This window comes from Mugil cephalus, chromosome 6 (genome assembly GCF_022458985.1).
Source record: "Mugil cephalus isolate CIBA_MC_2020 chromosome 6, CIBA_Mcephalus_1.1, whole genome shotgun sequence".
Taxonomy (NCBI): Eukaryota; Metazoa; Chordata; class Actinopteri; order Mugiliformes; family Mugilidae; genus Mugil; species Mugil cephalus.
The window spans coordinates 22,272,702-22,295,764 of NC_061775.1; the positions used below are offsets into that span (position 1 = coordinate 22,272,702).

The 23,063-nt window shown below is 43.1% G+C and overlaps 1 protein-coding gene across 20 annotated transcripts in view; it reads right to left on the reverse strand.

Moving 5' to 3' along the window:
- Positions 1-23,063, reverse strand: part of sgip1a (SH3GL interacting endocytic adaptor 1a) — a 69,449-nt gene that overhangs the window by 13,202 nt on the left and 33,184 nt on the right. For 5 of the 20 annotated variants that reach the window (XM_047586532.1, XM_047586539.1, XM_047586545.1 and 2 more), the window contains 16 exons: positions 15,713-15,776; positions 15,101-15,125; positions 14,905-14,925; positions 14,333-14,389; positions 14,030-14,093; positions 13,095-13,267; positions 10,080-10,088; positions 8,670-8,681; positions 7,269-7,290; positions 7,079-7,163; positions 6,535-6,620; positions 5,079-5,159; positions 3,763-3,837; positions 2,894-3,652; positions 2,014-2,135; positions 1,267-1,420 (listed from right to left, as the gene is read on the reverse strand). In XM_047586532.1, coding sequence (XP_047442488.1) covers positions 1,267-1,420; positions 2,014-2,135; positions 2,894-3,652; positions 3,763-3,837; positions 5,079-5,159; positions 6,535-6,620; positions 7,079-7,163; positions 7,269-7,290; positions 8,670-8,681; positions 10,080-10,088; positions 13,095-13,267; positions 14,030-14,093; positions 14,333-14,389; positions 14,905-14,925; positions 15,101-15,125; positions 15,713-15,776 — 1,809 coding nt within the window. Of the gene's footprint in view, positions 1-1,266; positions 1,421-2,013; positions 2,136-2,893; positions 3,653-3,762; positions 3,838-5,078; positions 5,160-6,534; positions 6,621-7,078; positions 7,164-7,268; positions 7,291-8,669; positions 8,682-10,079; positions 10,089-13,094; positions 13,268-14,029; positions 14,094-14,332; positions 14,390-14,904; positions 14,926-15,100; positions 15,126-15,712; positions 15,777-16,835; positions 17,049-23,063 lie in introns of those variants that run through there. The other 15 variants (XM_047586543.1, XM_047586553.1, XM_047586546.1 and 12 more) reach the window with 14 other exon arrangements.

The following is a 23,063-nucleotide window of genomic DNA, read 5'->3' on the forward strand; positions in this document are numbered from 1 at the left end:
TAAATACCTCACAATTTGAGATTTTCGATTAAAAGATACTTAAAACTGAGAATATGAAAGAAAGCAGCTGTTCTCACTGTTTGAATACCTACACATTTTCACTGGTATTCATTAAAAAGGCTCAAAAAAAGAAAGAAAGAAACAAAAAACACTCTGATGGCCTTTACCCCTCTATGTCAAGAGCACTCTGGGTAAAGAGCATCAAACAGATGAGTCACAAAAGAGCACTCTTCCCCCCCACCCCCCCGTCCTCTCTGACAGGGGCGCTCGCTTACCATACCTGCAAATGATTCAAAGTGTCTCTCAAAGGAGGGTAGTTTGTCTACATAAGCATCATCTTCTGATAAGCCCAAAGGAAAACAATAAAAAGACAAACAGCAAAAAACAAAAAAGAAAAGAAACAGAAAGAAAATCAAACCCAAGAGAAATGCAGATAACGCGCACTGACATGGACACAAAATGAAACCACAAGAATAAACAGAAGACAAAACAACTTAGATACAAACATGATAATGTTGAACTAAAAGCATTGGCCCTGGAAAGTCTAACAGCTTTTTGGTGTATAAACAAATGGGCTTTGTAAAATCTCCATAGAATAATTTCTAAAGTCCATTATTCAGTCTGTTTGAGAAAGCTCCCTCCAATCAGAGACCATAGTCTACTTTTACATAACTGCCTCCAGAGTGTGTGTGTTTTTTTTTTGTTTTTTATATTATATTATCCACTATGACTCAGCCATGTTACAGTCTGCTGAGATTTTCCATTATGCACTCATAACTCTGCACCGTGGGGTCCTTCAACGCTGACTCTAAAGTTAGATCGAGTTAAATTGGCTGTCGTGCCACTAATTCATTAAAGGATTTCTGCGGCGAACGTTTGCGGCTCAGAATTAACACCCCGCTTCACGGCCTCACCTCCCACTCTCGCGCCGCGTGTGTGCGAGCGTGAGAATGAATTCGTCTGCGTGTGCCAAACCGAAACCAGATGCAATATTTATGTCCATCAAAAAAGATCTTAGGCAGCAACGGATAAAGATACAAAATTATTATTCTCTTTTATGTTGTAAAATTGGATGAGTGTGTGTGGTATAAGATGCCCCAAAACATGATGGTCAAGAAACGGCCCCTATTTCCATAAATGAATAAATAAATGTACACAAACTCTGAGCACAAGGAAGGACAGGGCCAGCTCGTGAAATAAATAAATGTTTAATATCAGAAGTGGAATTCCGACTACTGGCCGGTCAGCTGATGATGGTTCACACACCTGACACAGACACGGACAGCTCCTTGCCGACAGTGGGGGTGGTGGCGGCACTCAGGGAGTTGGTGGAGGAGATGGAGGAGGTGCTCTCGGCCCGCGCCAGCGGAGCGATGGGAGGGGGGCTCGCCGAGTGGATCGGAGGGCTGAATGAGCGATTCTGAAAAGAGAAAGAGAAGGAGAAGAGGGAAGGGAAAGGAGTGGTTCAGTGTTTTTGGAAATGGATTTAAGTGATCAGGTCTAAATGTGACAAAAGTTTTTATTGAAATGCAGTTTAATGTCTCATTTTACTCTTAAACGAAAGCACAGAGCAAATAAACAACTAAAAATAATCATGGAATCAATATATAACTCAAAATATAGTAACAATCTTTGGCTTTATTAACATGTGAACACACTTTCTTTCTTTCTAAAATGGAAATCAAATATTTTTCAGAGAGTTCTTCCCAGTTTTGTTGCAGAAGTTCCCAGAAACGTGTGTCACTTGTTGGGTTAAAGTCTAAAGACTGGGCCAAGGTTCACTCCATGTTTTCAAGCTTTCCCTCTTGTTTTATCCTGAGGTCATTCTGTTATAGCTTGGACTAAAGTTTTGGGACATTAATTTACTGTAGGATGAAGCCCAGACCAACTACACCAGAGGACACTGTGTGCGGTTCTAGTGTATGTTATGGAAGATTCCTAGCTCAATCAATCAGAAACAGAAAAATAACTGTTGCAGCAGTTAAATCACAATATACATAATTATTCTTTTACCGCATCTCCCACAGTGGGTTTCCCTGGAGGAAGTTTGGGTCGTGAGGGTGGGCGCGGTGGAGGTGGAGGCGGGGTGGGGCTGACCGATGAGGGAGTGCCAGGTCGTACCGGTGAGGACGAACCTGCACAGGAAAACACAAACACAAAGTAACACTAAAATCAATAAAATTACTGGAGCATGATTAAATGCATAGTAGCGAGAATTAACAGACACCTCGAGTTTTATTTAACAAACTTAATTTACTGTCTCATATAAAGAAAAAAAAAGACAGTAACGCAGTAAGAACTCACTTAAGAGCATTGGTGGGGAGAAATCCATTTTTCGCTTTAACAGATCAGAACCAGTTTCTGCCACAAACACCACATGATTAGCAGCTGAAAACCTCCAACTTTAACCACCTCTCCCCTTGGGTGTCTTTAACCGCTGACGATAACGCAAACCCCTAACCCTAACCACAAAATGATTGTGTTTGTGCTCACTTTCTAGTCATACTTCTTTAATAAACATCAATTTCATGCTTTTTTCCCCCCCTCACACAATTAACTTTAGAAATTCAAACGATTTAAAACAAGAACCCCTGTGAACGTAAAACACATGAACCCTTTTTTCTAGGGAAAAAAAGCGCACAATCACCGTTCAGTGCAATAACAAAGGTGGTGCAATCAACTGAAAGCAATTTTAGAGTGGATGCTCTGCAGGCAATACAATCCTCTTCTAAAATCTACTTCTAGCTTTGTTTGTATGAAAGCTCCTGACATCGTTAGTCATCTGGAGTAGTGATTTTTTTTTAGGTCACATAATGTAATTTATCTTCTACGTCTGCTCTTAGGAGCTTGATATCTATGAGTCACATTCCTGTTAGCATCATGAACTACTCACCGCTGTTCGTCCCGGACGTGGGACCAGGTGATGAAACCACCGCGCGATATGTTGGGGGAGGAGGCGGCGGAGGCGTACTCCGACTCCCCTGGCCAGCATCTTTGGGCGAGGTAACCGTTTCACCTCCGTCCTCTTTGGGATGGGAGGAGTCTGTGTTCTTGGGCTGCTCCTCTTGCGCAAGGACGAGGGGCGGTGGGATGGAGGGGGCTGCGGGTGCCGCCTCAGCAGGGGGAGTCACCGCCGGAGGCGTGTCTGCTTTGGGGGCCGGGGCTGGTGGGACAGCGGCTGGTGAATCGAGGGGAGGAGGAGGGGAGGTTGCGGGAGGAGATGCAAGCTCCTTCGGGGCAGGGGGCGGAGAAGAGGCGAGCGTACAAGGGTTTTGGTCGACGGGTGTGGGAGGACCTGAACGGACTGGAGGAGGAGCGGGTTCCTCGGAGGGAGGCGGGGAGGTCGGTAGAGGGGGAGCGGGGTCTTCTTGAGGAGGTGGTGATGTAGGCAAGGGCGGGGCGGGAGATTCGGGTGGAGGAGGAGGAGAGGCTGGTAATGGGGGTGCTGGTTCCTCGGGTGGAGGCGGGGAGGAGGGGAGCGGGCGCGCGGCGTCCGTTGGTAGAGGGGGCCGGTCGGGAGACTCCTGGCTGAAGCAAACCCACGAGTCTCCCGTGTCCTCCACAGTAGAGGCGTCCTGCTCCGGACCAAAGATGTTGTCCAGGTCGGCTATCGAGGGCTTCCTGGCAGCGGCTTCGGCTTCTGTCGACGCTTCTGAAACACAGGTGAGCAGGGAGCGATCACACACCACAAAAGACAGTTACAGAAAGTTAAACAGGTAGCCAGGATCAATTTGAAATGTAGCTATTTAAGAGGCTCCTTACCAGCATCATCTGCAGAGACAGGGGATGTCGCCGGGGGAGAAGTTGGGACATTTTTGGGTGGAAGTGGAGGTGGAGCTGTAATGATATTGTATGCACAGTCTGTTAGATAGGGCAGGTAAATAGAGGGTATGCGCTGACGTCACTGTCGAATTAAGGACAACTGACCTCGACAATTATAAATACGAACTAGTATGGATTTGGAAAAGTGGATTAATACCAGGTTTCACTTAGTTTAAGGTCAGTTATGATAAATGCAGCTAAATAAAGGATTAGAGCTAAGAGCTTTACTGAGAAGTAACGTTAGTCATAAAATACCGTAACGTCTGACTGGACGTTAAAAGGATGATGAGGAGTGATGGCAAATATTCTGTTTATTATTTTATTGTTTGAACTGAAATAGTTACTGTTCGCCCTAACTACGCCAAAACTACATCAACAAACTTATCTGACAGCCCTCCATGGAACTTAACTTCATCAAAAAATAAAAAATGAATATAAATGAATATCACCTGACACTAAATGAGAATCACAACACCAGGTTTCTGTGCCTGGATTCTAGTTGTTTCTTCTTAATGCAGCGACCCATTTACTTTTCTTTTCTTTGACAGATATCTGTAAAAATATATCTGCTGACTGCTTTTCAAATCTGTTGCTCTTCGCCTTTTTTTTTTTTTTAAAAAAAAATCATTTTACAATTTAGACGCTATTAAAGCCTATGATTCACACTAATGTTGCTAATCTCCATGTTCAACTGTCAGTCTTTGTCACTCAGTGGCCGTAACCACGGAGACTTGCTATGACGTCACGTGCGTACCCTCTATACAGGATATATTTCACATGAGTGCAATACATGGTGGGCTGCATACCGTGCAGTTTGAGGCAACAACAAAAACAAAAGGAACATTTTGGACGTATAAATGATTATGGTCACCTGTCACAAACACCAATTTGAAGACGAATCATATAAACTGTCCATCATGCAAGAAATTACATTCAGTCACCACCAGGACAAATGCAAGGAGTTGGGTTCAGTGCAGAATGAGAGCCAGGTATTTATTGACCCCTGGTCATTTAATAAACTACAAGCGACACTGAATCATGTGCTTGTGAAATGGCTCGTGAAATGAAATGGGTTACATAAAGATGGGCGTAGTAGCATCATGGCCACACTGTAGTTGGATGGGGCGAGGGCGAGGGGGGGGTCAGCTTGCAGGTCTGTTTGTTAGTCGGATGACGAGGGAGTTCATGGGAGTGCGCAGTCATTCCGGGGGAGACGAAGTAGGTCGGCACATTATGCAGAGAATTTCAACACTTACTGCCTGTGGGGAAGGATCTTGTCAAAGAGGATTCGGGCTCTGACAGAGGAGGCCCCCACACATCAGACTCAGACAGAACCACTAAGTTCAGGAGGGGACAGAAGAGGCCGTGTGAAGGGTATTGACAGCAAAACACTAGACGGTACGGTTTGGGATTCTTTGGGCATTAACAAAAAAAAAAAAAAAAAAAACATTGAGGGGAAGCAAATATAATCAGCATAATTCATCAGTATAAAAAGAGATTTCCAGATGTAGTGACAGGCTGGAGTCAGGATGCAACAGCCCTCAAACAAATCCTATATGAGGTCAAGATTTCAAGAAGCTGCTTTAAAGGTGATGATGTCACTTTATGATCATTATGGTCACCTGTATTTTATGGTGCTGAGTCTAATCTGCGGTTTAGGGTTCTGCATTAATTTGATGCCATAACAGACCATGCACAGACCCTAACTAACCCTGCTCAGAGACGGCTCAAATGTCGGCTCATTCAGTGGGTCTGCATCCCGTGAAATTGTCTTCTCTTCCGAGTACCGACGCATTTCAATAACAACATCAGTTCCAGCATCAATTCCAGCTGTGTGATGCTGCGGTGATGCTAGGATCTGAGTATTAGACTCTGTGCTTATCCCACCTGTTACTACAGGTCGAGATGGGGAAGCTCCAGACGTGGAGAGAAGCTGCATTCGCATGAACTCTGTGAGGATTGATTTGCTGGATGTATAGAAGGGAAACTGTAACAACATTACAGATCTTACCACACTATCCATACTATCGATATTTACATCGATATGCCCACCCCTAGTAGAAATGGCTCACACTGGCGTTGACTATGCCCTAACTCAGCCTTAACTCATCTGATAAACTGTCTGGTACAAGTGGGAAAAGACCAATATTTTAATCTTGATAGATCATTTTACTACATATATCATGGCAGAGGAGTTTACCCGTATCACACACCCCAACAACACCCTATTACTCAAGATGAAAGAAGAAAGAAGCGAAGAAGAAAGTGAGTGAAATCACCAGTTGCCAGTGTCAGACTCAGAGTTCTTCTACTAGTCTGGATGAACGTATAAAGGGAATTTGTGTCGAGCTGACGTTAGCTGTGCCTGACACGGCGTTTGCGTAACGGCTAAGAGCTCTTCCGCAGCTCGCATCACTAAATCCCGCAGGGCTGGATGAGAGCAAGCGACGGCAGAATCTCCATATTAACAGCGCAACAACCCTCGGTGTGCCAAGTTCAACTTTAACCTCAGCACATCTGCACAGTGAGCCTGAGTGAAGAAGAGCGTGTGACAGCCAAGAAGAGCTTAGCTGGCATCTTAAAAACACAATCTGTGCATGTGCCTTTCTATTACATTTGTAACATCATTTAACAATAATAACAATTGTTGACACAAAAATATTGTAAGAACCTATAGAGAGAACGATGCACGTCACAGAAGAGGAGGTTTACCTTCAGTTTTCTGTTCTCCAAAGGCTGTTTCCAAAGGAGGCCCAAATAAGGCTGTGGTGTCTTCAGGGACTGGTGCTTGTTGACTGCTGCAACAGACGGTGGACATTAAAGGAGACGAGGACGTTAGCAGTAGTGCAGTCATTTAAGGAAGCAGCTGGTAGATGCAGCATCTCGCTACACCTTCTGTCTTTTGATGAGACTTTTTCCTTAACACTTAACACAACTGTATAATATGTTCAAATGCACTTTGGATGTGACATAAAAGGACTATAAACAATAGAAACGATTGCGCCGTTTCTGAATTAAAAGAAGCTACAATATTTTAACACAATTTAACAATTATATTTCGACACTACGATTGACCACCACAGTCTTCTCCTCTATCGGTGCATTTATTCATTATTATTATTCATTTGTGGCTCAACCCATCTTTTCATTTCTGCCCTCATAGAAACAGCAACACTTCTATTTCAGTCTCCTGGACAAATACAGCGTCCTTCCATCCAGCGACCAGCAGCCTGGTCAGAGACAATGAGAGACATACCTGGGGGGCTGTGGTAGTGGAGCTGGTGCAGGGGCCACTGTGGGTACAGTAGGAACGACACGTCTCGGTCTGGCAATCTCTTCACCTGGAAAAACGAACGAAACCGTTCTGAATCTTGACTTGATATTCTTCTAATTTGGTACAATTAAAAACTGAGTGTGGATGTGAGTGAAACACGACTGATGCTTACTGGATGGGTTCCTTTTCAAACCCTGAAACGAGAGAAATGACGGTAAAATATAAAAACTCTTCGACAATTAACATCGTACATTACTCCATCCACGTACAAGTTTATTGAAATATGTAAAACGTCAGCGCTCTCGACTGGATTATCCCGTCGTTTTGTGAAAACGAAAACCACTGTGTGGTTTACGCAGCATAATGATGTGGGTTGTGCAACAGTGAAGGTCAGAGGATGAACCTCAGCCTTGGGTTGACTTAATCTGATGAGACTACGGTTCCTCTTGTGTAACTACAAGCTGCACAGAAGTGGGCAGTTCTAATACACACACACAGCGTTGTGCACAACATACACCGATCGGCCGCAACATTAAAACCACTGACAGGAGACGTAAATAACGTTGAACTTATCTTCCATTCAAGATCAAATTGGGCTGAATGTGGCCCCCAAGACCCCCTCCACTAACAACATCCTGTTGCCAGACACCACATGTCCACTCTCCAATGAGTCACATCTCTTTTGGACATGCATTGGACACAAGATTAGGTCATAATGTTATGGCTGATCGGTGTACATGTGAACAAACACAAATATCTTTTTCGGATGATGATCAGAGACAGTAGCTGACTGAATGAGTGCAAAGCTATTAGAACAAGTCACTACGATATTTAGTGCACACGTTAGGATCACATTAGAGAACCTGCCGCCTGCACTCAATGGTTAGTGGAGTTCGAGCGAGATATATTGGAAAGCTGTGAGAACAAAGTCTTTGAAGTTGTGAGTAGCCCACCCCCCCACCCGGTAACAGATAATGTGTGAGACAGACGAAGTGTCAAAAACTTGAAAGAGCGTGAGTTTTGATGGAGACCGAAGAGGCGGCGGCACAAATATTATTGCCTTTCCAGCTGTGATCCTCAACCTCATCACCGAGCATATGTATGAATTCACCATGCAGAGCGCAGGAGGCCGAGAAAAGGCAGAGGGCAGATAAAGACAGAGAGGGAGAGGATGGGAAGAGACAGGAGGAGATGAGGAGACACGATGGGGAGCGACTGAAGTAAGACATCAAAGGGTCCAGCTGTCAAAAGTGCAAATGTCCTCCCTGTAGAGACCGAGCATGAAGCTGTTCGAGATGAAAAGCAAGTACTCGAGCTTGAGAATCTGGAAAATATATATTCATATTTCGGCGCATTTGCTTTTTTAATTTATTTTAAATTCACGTACAAACAAATTAGCCAACAGCTTTGACCCGTCGCTTCAGCCGCCGATCCCACCCATGTGTTTTCTCTCATTCAGTGGAGCCCAAAGGCAAGGTGAGAAGAAGCAAACAGAGCAAACGAGAAGCCGTGTGACGTACATTTAGAATAACCCCCGGGGGGCGGGGGGGGGACGGAAGGAAAGGACACTTACCGGGCTACGTCTCTGTGACCAGCAAAAAGGAAGAGAGAAGAGATACCTGGTCAGAAAGTGACAAATCAGTAAAAACAGACATCATTTGCATTAAGAGAAGAACGGCCTGGTTGGTCGGATTCAAGGATGTGAGTATTTAAAGACATAGTTAACATAGCATTGAAGTTTTTTGTGTACGTACTGTGCATAAATAGCTCAATAATAGCTCGGGGAAGTCGGGTCTAATCACGCAAGAGGGTATTAGGAGACAGCTGGGGATGACTTATTCAGACCGATCTGTGTGTTTGTATTCATGCATCACTTCAGCCTCGGCTGATGGTTCAGGAAAACAAAGAGCAGCGAATTCAAGGCCGTCGCATTTGCCCGAACCTCTAATATGATCAGTGAACCCACTGTGACTGGACGTAATCCAAAATTATCCCGCAGAACTGCTTCAATCACAACCTCATTTCCATCCTACTTCCTGATCATTATTCTGTAAAAACTGTCATTTTTTTCCACCAAATCCTTTTTATGTATAAATATATATAAATATTTTACTCTTTGAGCCTCTCATCTCTTGGGCTCTTTCATTTCTACCGAAATCTCCCCATCTGCCTGTGTCATGGCCACCTCGCATCAGGCTCCTCTCCCTGCATCCCTCGCTCTCGCGCTTGTTCCAGTTGTGCAGTGAGCCGTGAGTGATTAAAGTGATGCAACAGTGGGTGGGACGGATTCATTTAGTTGGACACGGCAGCAAAGGCTGCAGCTTGGTACCGTCTCTCGCAGCCAATCGTCGCTCTGCTCCGCGTAAACAGGAAGAACTACAGGAAGTGTTGTGACTCGGACTGTGACCTTTATAGCCTCTATCGGGGACTGACGCAGATCTTTAATGTAACTGTATTATATATTTAAAATTTGAAAGAAGAAAAAAGCAAAGAGCATCTTTTTTTTTTTGTACATTTTTTGACTCGAGTCATTTGACTTGCAAATTTGACATTTCATATCAAAGACTTAGCTGGCTGTAAATCAGTGCTGAACTGACTGCATAGTTAGAGATAGAAAGTGGAAACTCCGTCTTTACTTATTAACATTTTAATACATTTCACCCTCCCCTCCCTTGTAGGTTTGATCTTAGAACCGGCAGTTCAAGAATCTAAAACCAATTAAAATCTGATTAAATACATCTTACTCAGCAGAGACTATTGTGGTCTAAGTACCTGAGCAAACAATTTAACTTGCATGCAGGCACTTATTAGCCCCTTGAAATACAGGGTCAGTGCTAAAGCTTAAAGTTACCACACGCTGCCTTAATATCTTGCTTCATAAGTTTGTCTATTTTCGGCAACACATTAACACAGTAAAAAAAAAAATGTAAGAAGTATGAAAAAGTTACTAGACAAAGAAAATATTAACAAAGCAAAGGCTTACCGGACTCCTCTACAGAGGTTAGCATCATTTGATTGAGCAAAAGAACAAGCGTTAAAAGGGAGATAAAAAAAAAAAAAAGGAAGACAGGAGAGGAATTGTTAGAGGAGAACCACCGGCAAAGCAAAGCGTGTACAATGTGCACAGTCATCTGCAAACACCGCAATCACAATGAAAGACAAATAAATAAATGTGCTGTAGGCCGATGGTTTTTCCACCGCATTCAGTCAATCCTTCATCCCTCCATGTACACCTCCTCCTCCTCCTCCTCCTAACATGATGTGAACACCGCATCCCGGCTGAGGTTTTATGTGAAATAAGCTGTTAATCTGCATCATCGTGCCCCTCTCACAGGCTTCTGTACACATTAATAATTCATGCAGACTATATCAAACATTACCATGGAAATTAAGCCCGTGCTCTCAGAATACATAAGACACAGTATCACTTGTCACATGCTGGGGAAACAGCATGTCAAGGTTTCGCAGATACAGCGCAGAACGGCTGAGAGCCTCATGTATAATGTGGACTCTCAGGGTTTAGTCTAAAGAATATAAATGATATTTAAATGGGCTTAGTCTTGCTTTCTACAATGTGAGTATTGTAGTCAGGAGATGAACTTTAACTAGACGAGACTGAGGAAAAAAAAAATGGAGAAAAACAAAACAAAACAGTGCTTGCTTTTTGAGGCATCTCCCTCTTTTCATCAAACCATTTCATTGTCAGTCCATCGTCACGGTTACCAGGGACTGGGATGACCCTGCGTGTGACTCACATAATTTATATGCAAGGGAAAAAGTTCAGGCCGAGCAAACGTGATGTTAATTTCAACTGGTGGAGGTGAAGCTGGCGGTTTTGTAATCGCAACAACGGGAGGATGCATTTGTCAACAATCACATGACTCCGAGTCAACTTTTGAACCTGACGTTCGTGTGGATGTCGTCCCCAGCAGGATGCACAGACACAACTCAAAAAAAACATAAAGAACGGCACAAGGTGTTGACCTGGCCTCCAAATTCACTAGATATATGACATCAAGGCCGGCCACTAACAACATCCTGTGTTGGAGGCACAAGGGACATCTACAAAATATTAGTCAGGTGGTCATAATGTTATGCCTGATCAGTGTATCCAAACGAGGCTATAATGTTTCACCACACATCAAAGTGTCCTGTGTCTGTGTGCGATGCCCACCTGAAACTCCTGTGTCTGTTAAGAGCCCAACACTTATCTCAGTTAGAGGTTATTCATATTATCCTGGGGGGGATCTTGTCTTTGCTTTCAGTTAATGGTTCTCTCACGACCCACCGGCAGCACGAAACTCTTAAGGTGTGAAATTTATCAGGGAAAGATATTAAGACTGTATTGTAAGAGGCTGATAAGTGGTGTTTCCGTCCACCTCCCTGTTTAAAGAAGGGGTTTCCAATTTTACACAGATGGCTCATTAGAGGACCATTAACCGTGCAAAGAAGACACCGCCCTCCTTAATCTGAATAACATCCTCTGCCTCAAGTGAGTAGTGGATCTTTAACGGGCCTTTGTTACAGGTGGGCACCGATGCAGGCGTTCTAAGATAAAAACCTCACCAAAAGTCCTACAGCTACAAAAGAAATGACCTCATAGATGAGTGGTGAAACTTCTTCAGGAAACCTCCAACACATCCAGTTGCCTCGTTGTAGACAAAACCTGACCTGGATGACTCATAATCTTCACAAACCTACTAATAAAAACAAGGCAGAAGATGTTCATTCAGTTTGTTCAGTGTCACTCAATAGCGCACCATTTCATGCCGAGGGCCACACTATCTGAGACCTCTCAATCTAAGCCTCCTGCACACAGAAGGACCCGCCCATATAGCTGCTGAGCCAATCACAGGGCTGCATATTACACGCCGACTGTCACATTCCCCACAATTGGCCGAGAGCCTATTCCGTCCCCGGGTGAAATCCCTGAGGAATGCTGCAATATTACAGCCACCCTACTGTTGCATATGTTTGAAATAAAAAAAGTTAATATTTGAATATGCTTGAATATCTTAATTTTGAACGCAAAATGATAACAATAATATATATATTTATAAATAGCACTAGGTTGAATTTAATATAGAACACATACGGTAGGTAGGGGGTTCCCTACTTACTTATCTCTCCATCAGTTTGGGGGTCCTAGGCCTGGAAAACATTTTGCTTTAGATCAACTGTATGTAACTGCAGCACACTCCACTTTCTACACAAGCATGAAAAAGCCTTCGCACCTGATCGGGTTAACGTCGTCGGTGGGTGAACACGCTGAACCTGGATTAAATTACCCAGGCTGGAATCTCAAATGACCGCAAGCAATCTCAATGTACAGCAGACCGACACACGGGTTCATTGTGCCCACTTTCCTACCTGAATTATTCACAGACAGACACCCAAGCTAAGAGTCCTCGCTGGAAAACACAGGGATCAGTACGGGGCGCAGGTAGGACGAGGCAGGGACGCCCGATGCCTTCTCCTGAGTCACACTTGGAAATTACAGGTTGTCTAAAGGGAACGAGTGCTCGGATCTCCACTCGTTGACCGAGCTGCGCGACTTAAAGCGAGACCGTCGCAGCATGCAGCGCACAGTCTGAGGGCTTCTGTTGCGGTCGCACATCTGCCTTGTGTTAAACTAACCAGGAGAGAACACTTAGGTCCATGACACCACTGACCACAAGTGTAACAAGCATCATAATGTCACAACATAAACTTGAGGTTTCACTCTAGGATTTTAAAACACATTGTTGCGCTCAACTGACTCACTGGAATAAACTAGTACCGCTGTTGTGTAAAAACCCGTTAATTGGGAAACAATAAATGTTGAAAAATAGCAGCAGAGGAGCTCAGCATTGGCACACACGAGGAAGCATGTGGATGACACACTTGCACAGCTGCACCAGTGCACAGTTAAAAGCCAAGTCAAGATCTGCATACGCACGCCACAAACAACGCAGATGTCCATTAAAAGAAACTCAGCAGCGGCAGCGGAGGTACTCACCATAGGGGATGGGGACAGAGCTATGTTGCCTATTGAGGCTTTCAGCTCGTCCACCGAGGGCACCGACACGACACGATCCGCCGGCTTGATCTTGATTTTGAATTTTTTCCTGTGGTCCTCCTCCTCCTCGGACTCGTCCGAAGAGAAGAAGTGGGGTTTTTTGGTGGTAGGTGGTAGCTCAAGGTCAAGGAAAGCAAAAAATAAATAAAAAGCCCTTTCCTCAAATATTATTATTCTCTTTGTCTTGCTAAATCATGTGTATCTAAAAAAAATAAATAAATAATCTTTGAATGCCTTTGACTTAAACATGCAATCAAGCACCACTTCCAAACTAAATAATTATATCTTCTCCTAATTAAAATGGAACTTCCTTGTTGAAACCAGTTTATTTTTAAGTGACAAAATGTCATTGTGGGTGAGGACCAGACCCAGACATTATTTTGGTGCATGCTTGTCCACTGAATCCCTACAAATCAAAGTCATTAAAATAACATTACCTGCATCACAAACAGTCAAATAACAAAACAAGAAAACAGGAGCAGACAGCGACGAGAACCAACGCACTGATTACAGTGATGTCTCCACAATTAACAAAAAAGTTAATGGAACTTTTCTCATAAACTGCAGGTTCACATCCGGTCTGTCACTTATTCATTCTCCTTTGACACTGTTATTAGATTGCTAAACTGCTGACAAATTTTGGTCAAAAGTTGTTTTTTTCCTGTGTATTTCTCAATAAACCAACATGAGAATTAATTCTGCGCATCTGTTTTAACTGATTTAAAAGCCAAATGCTAACACCTATTAATTTGCACACAAAACAATCTACCAGTGTGGATTAATTTAAAATCCTGCACAATCAATCGGAGCCATTCGTTGTTAGTGAGCCAAAGTGACTTGACAGAGAATATGATGACCAACGAAGCTGAGGATATCTCCTTCCTCCGATTCCTCTTCAGGCCTGATGCTGTAGCCCTCATCGTCCACCTCGGGCGAGTTCTGAAACACATATTGAGTAAAGATTTATTCACTAAGTCACATTTTAGTGAAAAAAATGGTGCAACCTCAGGCTTATTTACAGCCTGTGGATGCCTTTAATAAGTCAGCAGCACTTTAAATTTTACAGATCTTTAAATTTTAGAAGCATGTCAAAATCAAAGTTTTTGAGGCGAGTGCTGCTGATCAAATGCAAGAACCGTTCTGAGACTGTAAAATGCTACATTCAAACATTTACTCACATATCTGTCCCAGTCAATTTCTCCGTAGAAGCCATTGGCGGTCCCGTTTGACTTCTTCTGAGACGAAGAACATGGAGAGCGATTAAAATCCCACCAAACACTTGAGGTACAGCATGCTATGCATGACTACACTACTACTACTAGTAATACTACACAACCACAGGAGAACTACTGTATGTTGCAGCTAATAGTCTCCTACAAACATCCACCTTAAATTTAAAGGTTTTCCTTCCTTTTTGTTATTGATCAGATATACTGACATTTGCAAAACATTGAGTGAATATCTGCCTGGTCGCTGATGATCTCATAAAAGAGATGGTGATTATTATGCTGCAAACACTCCAATGGAGCTGCAGAACGCCACCACAAATGTCTCAGGGGGCGGCCTGTTGCCATTTTTTTACCCCCAAAGTCTTTTCAGAGAGCCCGCTAATGAAAAGAGAGCTGGAACGCAAACACAGGCAGCTCACTGATGAGCTGAAGAACAAACTCATTTTTCAGAACTAGTCTAAAATCGACACACGCTACACTACTCTAGAGGGTAGTCTACTCTAAGGAGCTGATTTCAGTACCGAATCAACCTCTTGGGGTTCCTGGCGAGTAAAAAAAAAAAACAAAAAAAATAAGAAGAAGAAGAAAATGGAAAAGAAATGATGCACCTCATAGTCATCAGATGAAATTTCCTCCAGTAACTAGTGGCTACAACGAAGAACTAATTTACAAATGAATAGAAGGGCTTGTATGTAATAAATGTGTTCCATTACTTACACCCCCGTCTCTGTCTGGCGACCCCCTGTGAGAAATAAAGAGACGAGAAAACACGATTTAAAGTGTAAGCTCTTCACTTTGAAAACAAGCACTTGGCTAATTAGACAAAACCATTTAAAAGGTTATTCGAGGATAATGTTTTCATAATCATGCTAATTCACTCAAACATCACACTCCCGCTAACATCCCAGCACATACACATTTTTAAAGTATGACTTAGAGTTCAATGCAAAGTCTTACAAAGATTGACCAAACGGATTATATGAATTATAGGCACAATACAGCAGACTATAGACTGTACCGCCGTGGTTACTAATTGACCAATGGATACTGAACCGTACATTGTTAATGGACGTAGCTGTCTAGCATTTTCTATAGCCTATTTGACAAGAACTGCACTTAATACTAATCTTGACATTGCTCATACTTATTGTAATACTTCCATTTTGTTCAGTTGAAATGCAAAGAGCGGACCTGCTGTCATAAATCCATTTTTCTTCTGAGCTTTAAGTCAGCTCTTTTCCCAGCTGCGCAGCGTCACTGGAAATACCTCCAGCGGCGGCACGGCTGATACGCTCGGAGCTCGGATCACACAAAACACAGAGCACTTACGTGGAGTCATTGTCCTTCTCTTTCTTCCGTATCCCAAAGGCCTTCCTGGTACGTTTTTTCAATCCTGACAAGAAAGAAGAGGACAAGGGTGAATTACTGCGAGGAGAGGCACAGAAAGGCATGACTGAAAGGTGGGGTCTGCGGGTGGGTTAAAGGCTCAAAGGTGGGGGTCACCTCTCTGGCATGAATCATCCGGGAGATAAAAGGCGGTGTTTTCTTAAATGTATTATTGAGTGGCTGGACGCGTCCCTGTGAAGGCAAACGCCGGCTAAAAATGCGTTCAGGGTTATCGCGGATGGGCCGACAACCTTCCAATTCCCAAGGCAACTTTTTAGAACGGAAAATGTCTTTAGATCCATAAAAATCTATTCAATGAGGACAGTTACACAGAGGAAAGCACGGCAGATTTCAAATGCACTGAATAGCCATTCAATTGCCGCTTGTAATCGTGTAATGGAAAAGTTGAGATCGGCACTGATCTCCTGCTCTAATGGAGCGGCTCAATGCACAACACACATGATGACTACATTGTTCAGGTGTGTAAGTGTGTTGATACTGGAAAGGAAGCTTTTGGTAAACGGCCTGGACATTTAAACAGACACTGAATTCTGTTGAGCGAGCAAAGTAGATAGTTTGCATATCCAGTCAGGCGTAGCCGCAGAACAAACGCAACAACAACAACAACAAAAAAAAAATAAACAGAAGCAATCAACCTGTCATTCAGGCTCAACTTTCTATTGTTAAACTGAAAAACTGAAATTTCTTATAGATATGCTCCGTTTGTTTTTGCATTTCGCTTTTATCAACAACAAGTTTGAACTCTGCTGCTCCATCAATGTGCACTTTGACCAAATCGCTGATAGAAGTCAAGCCAAATATCACTGTAAATCATTGAATTTATCAACTCCTTTCTGCATCGCTTTATTTTCCAGGAATCCTTAAAACACACTAACAAGAATGTTCCACTTGTCCTGAAAAGCCTTGTTTTAAAAAGAATAAACTTGTCCTTTTGTCCTCTTACCTTGAAGGAAGTACAGTCACAATCAATATGTTTCATTTGATCAAACCCTTGCTACATTTATGAGGGTCTAACCAATCTCCAATTCTCCCTCCTCTGTCTTACCCAAAATGAAAGCCCAGCTGTCCCCCTCCATGTCTTCACTGGTGATTTCTTTACTCTCATTCTTCCTCGCCTTTGCATGGTTGTGAACCCATCACACGACGTCAAGACAAGCCTATCTCTTCCTCATACCTCAAGCAGAAACAGACTGAGCCTCAGATCAGGAACTTGATGCTACCTCTTCTCAACACACACACAGACACACACACGTATGCACACACAGATAAGAGATTGTGTCACTGTCCTTGATCTGTGTCTGGTGCTCAAATTCAACACCAGTGACTCTGATCATGAATTAAAGAACAAACGTCATCATCTTAACAAAAAAAATGCTGAGGTCTGCATGTACACGCTATATTCTACGCTACACTGATCACATAAGCAGAACAGAAAAAAAGATGCAAATACAGAAGTGCGTCGCCACATGAAAGGTGTACTTGCGAGTGTTTACAGTCTGAATTTCACTTCACTACTTTTACATCAGTGTCCACAATAGAAAATCAATTGAAGAAGACCTTCTGGACCCCCAGAAATACTCTCTAATTGATCCTAACATATGCAGCCTGGCAGTCTATTGATAATCACTGTCAAGGCTTTAGCACATACACACATATACACACACACGCACTCGGAATGAAGAAGTGTTCACATTGTGAAACAAAACTGGGTGCGCAAAACAGTATGTGCACATGCACGTCAAGAGCTTGATGAATATTCATGGGCACTTGCTGATCGTTTGTGAGGAAGTGGCACTTGTTCCTCTAAAAGCTGCCAAAAGCATTACTCATGAGAATAAGAGCATAAAAAATACATGCCTCCCTAGCGGGTGGGGACTTTTACTGTCCCTTACAAGGTGAATAAAGATGAAAACAGGAAAACGTCCCAGTAATGACAGATGTTTTACTTTTTCAGTTCAGGAAGTTACTGAACAAATAGCAACGCGCTTTCTGTTTTGCCTTTTAACGTTTCACTGCGCTCCAATTTACGACAATAAATCACCTAAAACATTTCACTTTTGCAAGGTGACCGCTGCAACCATCACACTGTTTGCGTGGGTGCCTGCGAGCGCGTACTGTACGTGCTGTTTGCTATCTGCTGTATCTCACAAATACAAAGAACATTTGCACACAGACGCATCCTCCCATTAACTGAGACCGAGTCTCTACTTTTTCTCCCAGAGCACTGAAGGCTTCATTTTTCACTTAAGATTTCTTCTTTCAATCTCCAACTAAAATGTTTCCATTTCTCTGATCTTGGCTGAACTAGCTGCCGGAGGCTTCGACGTGAGGAAGCAGCGTGCTCGCTCAGCGTGTCGCGTAATGAGGGGAGCTTTAATTGTTCTTTCAACAGCTGGGCTACAAAGGCTGTGATTGACAGCGAGTTCTCCTCAGCCGCTTCATCTACACCACGGAGTCTCAGGTTGTTTCATGCGACGACTGTGAACGTGCGTCAGTCTGACATCACGCCGAGCCTAAAGTCTCAACGACTATTTGAGTCTTCGGTTGAAATCCATTTCATCTAAATCTATAAAAACGTCCGGCCACGTGCTGCAACTTTCAGGCTTAAGTTGAGGTCTTAAAAATACCTTTCTGCATTTCTCACCCTTTCTGGGGCCCTCCCCCTTCTCGTAATTCCTTCTTTTGGGTTTCTCTCTGCTGTAAACCTGCCGCTGCCCCCGAGCGAGAGCTGACAGATTTACAGCTGTGCAAATGAGAGAGCATTATGTGTATGTGTGTCTCTTCATGTGTCAGTGTGCACATGGCAGCTCCTCACTGCACTAATCTGAGGGATTTCACTCTAATTCTCCTTGTTAGATTCGTTTACGTGCCTCTTGTGAACATCCATTTGCTTTCTCTCATTCTGTAGGGTTCCTCTGAAATATTATAAATAGTTCGAGATAAAAAAGAAGAAGAGAAATAAATAGCGGGAGACTGACATCGACCAGGTTTGCATTAGCAAACATCCAGCAAACTGAATTCCTGCTGCATTCACACACCATTCAACAAATAACAACTTACAGACCATCTCATGTTTAGAGCACAGGAGGACCCGCATCTGACTGGATGACATGAATGTGAAAAAGTACAGTGCATGAATGCGTATGGCACGGGCTAATTAACAGAGAGGGAAATAACAGAGTGTGTGTGGTGCACGCTGGTTAATGACTTGATGGCTTCCGTTCAGGGGGATGCTAGTACTAGTGCTAACGTAATTAGTGGTCTCTTCTCAAGACGCAGTAATTTGATTCTGGGAACAGCCAAAGGACATGAAGCCAAACAGGACAGGACACTGTCTTTAAAAAAAAAAAAAAAAAAAAACTCAGTGAGAACACCACACTGACCACATTTAATTTCTTCTTCTAACATTAGGATGGGAATTATTTTCTGATCTGATCTCCAAAAAGCAGAGATAAGAATCTTGAGCTGAGATGCTAAACTTAGAGAAGCAGGATACAACTTTAGAAAGAGTCTTCAGAAGTGAAAACAAACTCACCAAGAACAATGTGAAATCATTATAGCTCTGTGAGATCCACCCTTCAACCTACAGGAAGTGGCTGTCACTTATAAAGCCTTCAATAAAAGAATCGTCATGAAAGGCTGCAATAAGAAAGCTAATTACAAGCTTTCACCGTGATGATTTAAACACGGAAGCTACAAGTTCCCATCACAATAAATTGAAATATGTCATCACGATTGTATTGTAATTATTTGTCTTAGACATCGGCATTCCACAGCTGTCAACCATAAGGAGGCATGAAAATACATTTAAACAAATTTCATTGAGGAAATTGACCTTGCTCTGGAGGTTTCTCTTCATACAATTTGTATCACTATTGATGCTATATAGATAAAACTGAACTGAATTGAAAGTACCTTCAATACAACAGCGTCTAAGCCGAGTGATGGTTTGTCAGATAGGAAAGGAAGGTTTAAGCAGTAAAGTGTCCAAGTCTGATTTTGACAGGGCACTGATATCCAACTTAAAAACCTAATTTAGAGCTCAGTTTTCATCAAGTAAAACTTCCCACAGTAATTTTAAAGAATCCATGTTGTTTTGGGATGTAACAATACATTTAAGAAAATACTGCCTATCTAATACAGACAAGAAATACAGATTTAAACTAAGGGTTGCGATTCCACTTCCTGTGGGACTATCCGTCTCCTTCTGCAAAGGAAGGATCTGGTGCATCAGCCTCAGCTACATAAGCCACAGAGCCAGAGAAATGAACTGGACGGCACACCATGCTCTGGGAACAAAACAAGCCCACGCATGTTCACAGAAATCGAAATCACCCATGGACAAAATTACATTCACAGGACGGTTCTACTTATAAACAGGAAGAGCCGAGGCAGTTTAACAAGCTGCTCCAAAGGGGGAAGAGATGGAGAGGTTTCATCAGCCAACTAGCCAGTCGAACAGACGCACACAGCTCGCGCTGCCAGCTGCACCAGAGCGGACCAGGCGAGGCCACTCCAGACTCTGAATGGGAGACCTGTGCTGCTGTGCATAGTAAGTGGAAAGGACGATAATACGCCATTGAGAAGTAATAAAATAATTCTATTGAACTGGAACATACCAATCAGAGAATTAAATAAATTCCTTAAGCTGTTGTTTGTTTTAATACCTATAATTATATGCATGTCTCTCTTAAAAAAAATAAAAAAAAATAATAAGTTTTAATTTAGAAGCAAATGCGGCGAGCATGTCGAAGCATGCTCAGGTGGCATGTGAGGATTACAGTTTGGAGACGGCGCGTTGGACTGTTGTGTATTGAGCCAAGCTAAGCACGAGGAGAAGCATGAGGATCGACTGACAGGCTGGCAGCGAGGTTAGCAGACAAGGAGACAGGTAATTAGTGGCACAGGACGAAGCCTGACAGGCACATAAACAAGCCCCCCCCCCCCATAAAAAAACAAAAACAAAAACAGACAGACAGGCCGCGAGAAGCGTAGCATGCAGCGAGACAGGAAGGCAGAAGGACTGACGTGCAGCAGACACACAGAAATGTGGATGGGCATACTGCAAACTGGCTTAAAGGGCTCTTTTGTCTGAGTGACTCATCCCTCTTGGCCCTGAGAAGCAGGAGGTGGAGCAGACAGGTGAGGAAAGACGACGCGTAAGCTACAATGACCTCACAGCGCTGCAAGAACTCTTGAGGAAGAAAAGCGCCCTAAAGCCACAAGCACACGTGACAAGTAGCAATGTGGACGCAGCCTCCATTTTACTTCGTGTGCTGTTTTTGCAGACGAGCTCAAAGCAGAAAGTTTGACTCCGAAAAAAGGGCAAAGCGGAAAACACTGTGGAAGCATATTTATGAACAAAGGATGTGCAAATGAAAACCATGCGCTCATATTCAGTAGGTACAATGCAACATGGAGGAGTCACCTTTAAATATGAAGAAATCTCATTACTGACTAAACTAACTTCAGATTTGTGCAAATGAGTCAGTGCATATGAAATGATATTTGAATCCTCTTTCATCATCTTTCGCATGCACACATTTGTTGCAACTTCCCTCACCTTCTTTTGCCTGCGCTCATCTCAGAACTGAATCTACCTTCCGAGCTCAAAACCAAAGATGGAGGAAGAGTCTAAGAAGGGGGAGGCTGTCCATGGATTTGCTTCCTCATTACCTGGGATCACAAATGGAAAACTATGGAGGCATGACATAGGAAAACCTCTAGAAACTGCCACAGTACCCAAATCCTCTCAGCCTCATGTATTTTTCCATGCCAAAGTGTGTGTGCGTGTGTTTCAGTGAGTGGGCCTGTGTCAGCGCAGCAGAGAAAAGACAAAGAGGTGGTGTCAGTTTCCGTTTGAGCCCTGGATGCTAAAATTAGTGTTCGACTGTACTGTCCAGGTGGCGTCTCTGTGAGCCATCAAGTGTAACGCCTGCAGTTCATATAGACAAATGTGCTAGGGATTGGACGGTGCGTGTTTGTTTTGATGCATGAATGCACCCTCAAAAAAAAAAGAAAAAAAAAATGAAAGAAATGTTTCATCGAGTGACGTCATCCACCTTTAAGGAAAGTGGGTCAGGGCCAGAAACCGCGTAGCAGCGTTCTGGCAGTTGGTGCAGAGACGAACAAAAGATGTTTGAGAATGAGGACGGTGCTGATGCATCCATCTGTGCACCCGTTCTGTATCCATTCAGTCGCTAGTATTTTATTTAACAGATTTAAATAAATGTCTCAGGAGCAGATAATGATAGAAATAATTGACTTAAAGTATTTTCATCCTTCATGATCCTGCAGTTTTCCACAATTATGTGGTAAATGATTATATGTCAGGAAAGAAGATGTGAAAATGTTCACACTGAGAAGCTGAAAAGAGAGAATGTTCTGTATGTTTTCTTGCTAAATTATTGGCCTATATTTTCAATTGTTTCAAGAACATGGCAGATATCATAGATGTTGTTCTGGGCTCTATCATAAAATATTTATCGGAAAAGTATAGATTAGAACGAGAAAATTCAATGTTAATATTGATGGAGTGTAGTAGTGATGGAGGCGCACGATGTTTATAAAGAGGAAAAAAAAGTCCAGTCTTGTGTATTCTGCTTCTAATGAAGACGTTGGCTATTTATTACCAGTCTTTGTCCACCCCCCTCCATTTACATAAACAAGCAGCACTTATGTTTCTCATCCCCAGGCTCCAAATAACATCCGCCAAGGCCTGCGTGTCCAGTGACCCGGCTGCACAGCCAACAAAGTAGCTTTTAACATAGATTTTCGGCACAAAGACACAGGGGGAAGATGTATTTTAAACCGGTCCGTCCATTTATCGACGCGGACGTTCATAGATCAGAGAGGCCGATATGGGAACCGAGTGCCCTCTCCGCCTCCAGCTGGTGCTCCAAGCTGGCGCTGGTGCCCATGTCGCAGACTGATAATTCTCGACAAACAAATGTATGGTTATGTCCTCCAGATAGCATCACTCATAATGGAACATCATTTTGCGACTGCAGACCACAGTTAAAGACACATGCTGGGAAAGTTCAACATCTGTTTTAATCTCAGTTCATTGACAACAGAAAGTGTGTCAGGACGCGTTGCAGATTTTTTTTTTAAAAAAAGAGTCATGGCATGAAACACGTTGAAGATCCTGGGTTTCTAAGATGACACTGCCATTGTGGGATGTAAACAACTGCGTCTCATGGTGACCACCGACCAGTGACAACCTTAAGATCAATACAGCTAAAACCAAGGAGATGGTAGTGGATTTCTGGAG